The 5,687-nt window shown below is 31.2% G+C and overlaps 1 protein-coding gene across 1 annotated transcript; it reads right to left on the bottom strand.

The window, feature by feature from the left end:
• Positions 1 to 1,342: 1,342 nt before the first annotated feature.
• Positions 1,343 to 4,727, bottom strand: LOC127125759 (ras-related protein RABC2a). The gene is made up of 6 exons (XM_051054579.1): positions 4,304 to 4,727; positions 4,105 to 4,173; positions 3,809 to 3,874; positions 3,473 to 3,594; positions 2,005 to 2,133; positions 1,343 to 1,764 (listed from the first exon to the last, which is right to left on the bottom strand). The coding sequence occupies exons 1-6, from the start codon at positions 4,446 to 4,448 to the stop codon at positions 1,654 to 1,656; spliced, it is 642 nt and encodes a 213-aa protein (XP_050910536.1). The 5' UTR covers positions 4,449 to 4,727; the 3' UTR covers positions 1,343 to 1,653.
• Between the last annotated feature and the right edge of the window lie 960 nt (positions 4,728 to 5,687).

Genomic DNA, 5,687 nt, shown 5'->3' with positions numbered 1-5,687 from the left:
AGTCAACTCCACTTAATAAGATAAAAATTTCAATTATTTCGTCAAACACTTAAAAAAAGAATGTCTATTTGGCATTATACTCCATGTTAACTCATGTAGTTGATTTATATATCGATGAAACAATGTCCATTATGTTTCCTATTCTTTACTTTCTTAATCAATTTGTTTCCCTTCAGGGGGTGAAATCATTATTCCTATTCGTTAACTTTCTTGATCAATTGTTTCCCTTCAGGGAGATGAAATCACTATCATGTCACTTTGTCATATCATGTTGCTAATATGTTTCGTATCCTGTTATCACATGATACACACATATAGGCGTATGTAAGTTTCTTTTACCATCTTCATGACAAAAGATTGGCCTTAGACTAGCCGAAACTCTGGTATACGGTTGAATATAGGTTTGAGTTTTCCCTTGTGATAATAAGAATTAGAGGCTTTTTTATAAGACAAACAGTTTTTAAAATCATTTCAAGTAAAGTATTTAAATATAAAATAATATATTCGGACAATCAACATGTTATAACATCATTTGCATTTGATATTTTTTACTTCCTAATAACATAGAGTGGATCTTTTAAGAATAGTCAAATACTCATGCAAAACAATGTTAAATTTCCTTATAGTTACTATCAGTGTTAACTCAATAGCTTTGTTATTGATTGCCTTCTATTTCTATATAAATTACGAATTACTTTTATTTTTATTTTTTAAGTTTTATTAAGAGAAAAACCAGGCATTGGCTATAAGTAAATAAGCCATGTGTGTTCAAAACAATAGTACCCAAAAATAAGGATCTCAGAACATACGGAAGTGGTGGTTTCATTTTATAAAACAAGCAAGGCATGTGAATATATATTAAACTTTTCAACGTTTCTTTAACCAAACAAGTGAATGAAATAAGATGACTTGGACAAATAAGTAGAAAGTGCAGTTAGAAAGAGTTGGAAAAATATTCTAATAATGATGCTTTTGAAATATAATAAAAAATACAACAGTTATAACTACTTTTGCGAACAAAATGAGTGATTATGACCCCACAAACAAAACACCACTCATGTTCTACCATTATCAAGCACTATAATTAATATGACTAGTACAAAATCAAAAAAAAGTTCATGAGTGTTTGTGTATATGTAGGGCTGAGTTTATAATTGAACAAGCTAGGGGAACATATGATGAGGCACAAAAAGCAGAACCCTCATCAAATACGTGCGAGACGGATTATCATGTTATGTCTAAAATTTGTCACGGTTAAATCGTAGTTAAATTAGATCTTAGAAAATATTTGTTATAATTAAACTTAAATATGTACTAATTAAATGAACTTTAAAGAGAAATATTTGATTGGAACAAACCCTATAATTTTAAACATTACCATGTTATATAGTTTGTACAAGTTTGTGAATGAGTAAACATAAATTTAATTGTGCAAGTATATCATTATCAGATTTTGACTTGGGAGCAACACACAAATGATAGAATCATTCAAAGGCAAACAAATTTACACAAGCTGATAAATGTCATTGTTGCCAATTTCCCCCAATCACAAGTAATTGAGCAACTAAAAGACACTGGCAGCAGTAAAAAAACTAGGGAAAAAGCTCACAGTCACATATACAGGATTTTCCAAAATGTTCACAATGCAGCATTTTAAGAGCAACAGCCGCCGTTCCGTGGTGCTTGTGGTTCTTGTTTCTGTTTTAAAACATTTCTTTTTATTGCTGTTGATCCTTCTTCCAATAGACTAGGCGCCTCCATTATCTACAAAATCGGATAATACTTATTATTCGGAAATTGCAAATGAAAAACTATAGACGGTATAAAATATATAGAGAGAAATGATCTAACTAACTTATAACAGAATTGCTAACAGCCAAACAGATTTACTAACTTCTAAAACTACCAACTGACTTAGTGAAGTAAAATACTAATAGTTAATGCCGGTTAATTGGAAAGTTGTATTATGCACAAGACAGAAACAGCTTTAAAGGAAACTTCTACCTTTAGAGCGAGTTCTTCAAAGCACTTCTCCACATTCTCTCGAGTTTTAGCACTACATTCAAGAAGCAAACACCCCAATTCTTTAGCAAGGGCTAATCCCTCTTCCTTGCTCACAGCCCTTTCAGAATCCTAACAAATAGAGAAATAAACCGTAGTAGATATTAGTAAACGGAGAATGCCATCAATCATGTGAAAATCTCACATGGTAAGATCCATTCATTGGAATCCTGAAAGCAAAGGATATATATTTCATATTTTAATGAATCTAATGTATGCATCTAACAGTAAGGTATTCATGATCTTAACCTATTCTGTTGCTATGTGAATTGGTAAAGGGCATTTATGCTAAATGAATTCCTTCTACAAAAACCCATCTATCTCCACAAAGTTTGCCAATGGTTTCTGAGTGTCCAGTAAAACTTTAAAGCTTTGGCTTAATTTGGCTGCTTAGACAAAATGATGGAGTGTGGAAAAAATTTCATATTTACTGAAACGGAAGGGATCCAGTATTCTGATAGATGCCATCGGAATATATTGGTGACAGTGGCCAAAAATTGTGAATCAATGTTATTGAAAGGCATGGGATGATTCCTACATGAGAATGCCTCTTTAGGCCATACGACATTGAACGCGGGACTTTCAATGCAACCTCTCACTCTCAAAACTAAACATCTAGAGTGTGACCCAAGTGACTTAATAACGGATAGCCCAAAGAGGTGATAAATTGGCTTTGTGATTTCGGGGAGGAACATAGAAATTGGAGTAATAAGGAGGTCGTGAGTTCAACTTCTCCCACTAACAAAATAACAGCTAACATTTGTCATTAAAAATAAAATTAACTAAATAACAGATGGCGCAACAAATATTTGATAGACTCTGATATCCTCTTATAATTTAGATTGAGCCTAACGTCACACTACAAAACCGGGTTGTAGGTGAGAGATGTCTTCTATTTGTAAACACTTTTCAGACCATATTACATCCGACGTGAGCCTCTCACCTGTATCAACATATACATATATACAAATGATACGAAATATAAGGTCTTCTAAGTTGGTCCATACTCATAATTACAATAGGATAGAATTCAAATTATTTGAAATCATGAGAATGACATAAGTTTCTCATGATGTGAGTATTGACTTATTGTTGTTAATTCTAACAAATGGTGAAAGAGATTGGGAAGACAAAACTTCAATTTTATTTCATTGCCTAGATGTAAATAAGATCAAAGCCACAAATTTTGAACCAATCCAATAAGGAATATTTCAAGACAATTGCAAATTCATTCCCTACAGTAATCATAAATTCAAATTTTTCACACATTATTTGTTAAATGATCTATCTATTATAAGAAAGGTCTTTTTATAACGACACATGATGGAATTTCACAAAACTATCTCCCATCGCATTTTCCATATCTCTGCAACCTTACACAAGATTTAACAAACTAAAACATAAAACTTACTCTGTCAACTTTATTTCCAACTAGCATCTTCACGCACTCCTGGTTAGTTGAATAGAGTTCCAATTCCTTAGACCACACTTCAGATAAATTTGTAAAGGTTTCTCTCTTCGTGACATCATAAACTATAAGAAACGAAAATGAATCACTCTATAAATAGAAATCATTAACATCACAAAAATTCCTTCATCAGTCATTTAAAATCATACTTTAACTACTACAAAATTACAGTTTCACAACAAGGCAAATATGCTTAATGAACCCTTGATGCCAAAAAATAGAAACAAAAAGCCACCGTAGCGGATATCTACATGTACATAAACCAAACCACATACATACCGAGAATAATTCCTTGCGCTCCTCTATAGTAAGAACTTGTTAGAGTCCTGAACCTTTCCTGCCCAGCTGCAATGGATCCATTGCTATTTTATAAGTCAATATACCACTTAAATTAAACCAGTCATTTTTGTCAATTCACAAATGAATCAAAAGAAACCTATGAATAACAGATACCCTTAACACATTCACGACAGTGACACGACGACACCGGTAATAATTTTGAAAAATAAATAAATTAAACACAATCACAAATATGAGATATCCAACATCGCATCGACACGGATACAAATATATACCTGTGTCCCAAATTGTAAGTTTTAATCTCTTCCCACCTACAGTGAGTGTTTTGATCTTAAAATCAACACCTACGGAACATAAAAATGACATTAGATCATATGAAAACTCAAATCAGATAAAAGAAAAACAGCTACGGAACGAGAGCATGAAGCAATAGATCGGCGGCAATTCGATAGAAACGAGAATTGTGAGAAATACCAATGGTTGGTGAAAGATCTTCGATAGATGAACTGGAAATGAAGGTAACGAGTAGGCAACTTTTTCCAACACCAGAATCACCGATGAGTAAGATCTTGAAAGAGAGATCATGGCCAGTAGTAGTCTGGCCTGAGGATGAACTCATTCTTTGTAGGTATTTACGCTAAATGTTGATGTGGCGTGGCTTTCTCAAAAAAGTACAGTGGAAAGGTACCGGAGAGAGAGGGAGAGAGAGAGTACAGTGTATGTATATGTAATATGGAAATGTATGTATGAGTTCATTTATGTGGTATTGGGACTAAAGAGAGAGAAGAAGATGAAAAGAAGTAAACGACTACACTTTTTTTGCTTCAGTTGAGGAACACCACCAACATATTCATTCTTTTCTTTTCTCTTTTCTCCTTCCGATATGTGATTGAGACACTAAAGTTTCTTCAATTACAAATATTGTAGGAAATTTATTATATTTTTTAAAATATTATTAAACTAAATTTGTATTGGGACTATGCATTCTTCTTGGAAAATAAAGAATTAACTAAAGATATTTTTGGAACACTAATATTATTTTTGTAAATAAAATAATTATAAACGAAATTTAATTTAATGAGTTTTACTTATATTTATATTTATGAATACTTAAGATGACTTTGATTTATAAATAAATTCAAAAAAAGTGTTAAGAAGCATATATATATATATATATATATATATATATATATATATATTATATATATATATATATATATTATATATTATATATAATATATATATATATATATATTATATATATATATATATATATATATATATATATATATAAAGTAAATCAAAAGAAAATTTATTATTAATGAGAAATGTTGGTAACAATAAGTAAAGTATAGTAATTATATAGAGATCTTAAACTATTTTAATTATAAAAAACAACTAATTTTACTAACAACTTATGACTAATTATAATCAACTTCAACCAAATTGAATATTTAGAATATTAATGGCATAATTCATGTAAGATATGAGTGTAATAAATCAAACTAATTATCTCTTAAGTTAGGCAATTTGATTCTTAGTTATATATAAATATTAAATGGTGAGAGTGTGAGTTGGAATCCGCAACATTCTAATTGTGATGGTGGATTGGGACTGCACAAATGGGACATTATGAATAAGACATGCATCTCAAAGTTTGGTTGGAAGCTCCAAAATAACAATGGAGAGTTCTGGTGTGATGTTGTGTGGGGTAAATACGATAGAAATGATAATAGAAGAGATATTTCGGTGAAGCCCACAAACTCAAGCCTCTGGAAAAGTATTGTTAAAGTTTGGCCAAAAATTGATAAATACAGTATGTGGAGTGTTGGAGACGGCAGAGGTGTGAATGCTTGGA

The sequence above is a fragment of the Lathyrus oleraceus genome, chromosome 3 (genome assembly GCF_024323335.1).
Source record: "Lathyrus oleraceus cultivar Zhongwan6 chromosome 3, CAAS_Psat_ZW6_1.0, whole genome shotgun sequence".
Lineage (NCBI taxonomy): Eukaryota > Viridiplantae > Streptophyta > Magnoliopsida > Fabales > Fabaceae > Lathyrus > Lathyrus oleraceus.
This window is presented reverse-complemented; position numbering and strand designations above follow the sequence as displayed.

Coding starts and splice junctions, on each gene's coding strand:
- LOC127125759 (XM_051054579.1), bottom strand. CDS start 4,448: ATGAGTTCATCCTCAGGCCAGACTACTACTGGCCATGATCTCTCTTTC. Junction 4,174..4,303: donor AGATCTTTCACCAACCATTG/GTATTTCTCACA, acceptor TATGTTCCGTAG/GTGTTGATTTTAAGATCAAA. Junction 2,134..3,472: donor TTGGAAATAAAGTTGACAGA/GTAAGTTTTATG, acceptor TCTATTTGTTAG/GATTCTGAAAGGGCTGTGAG.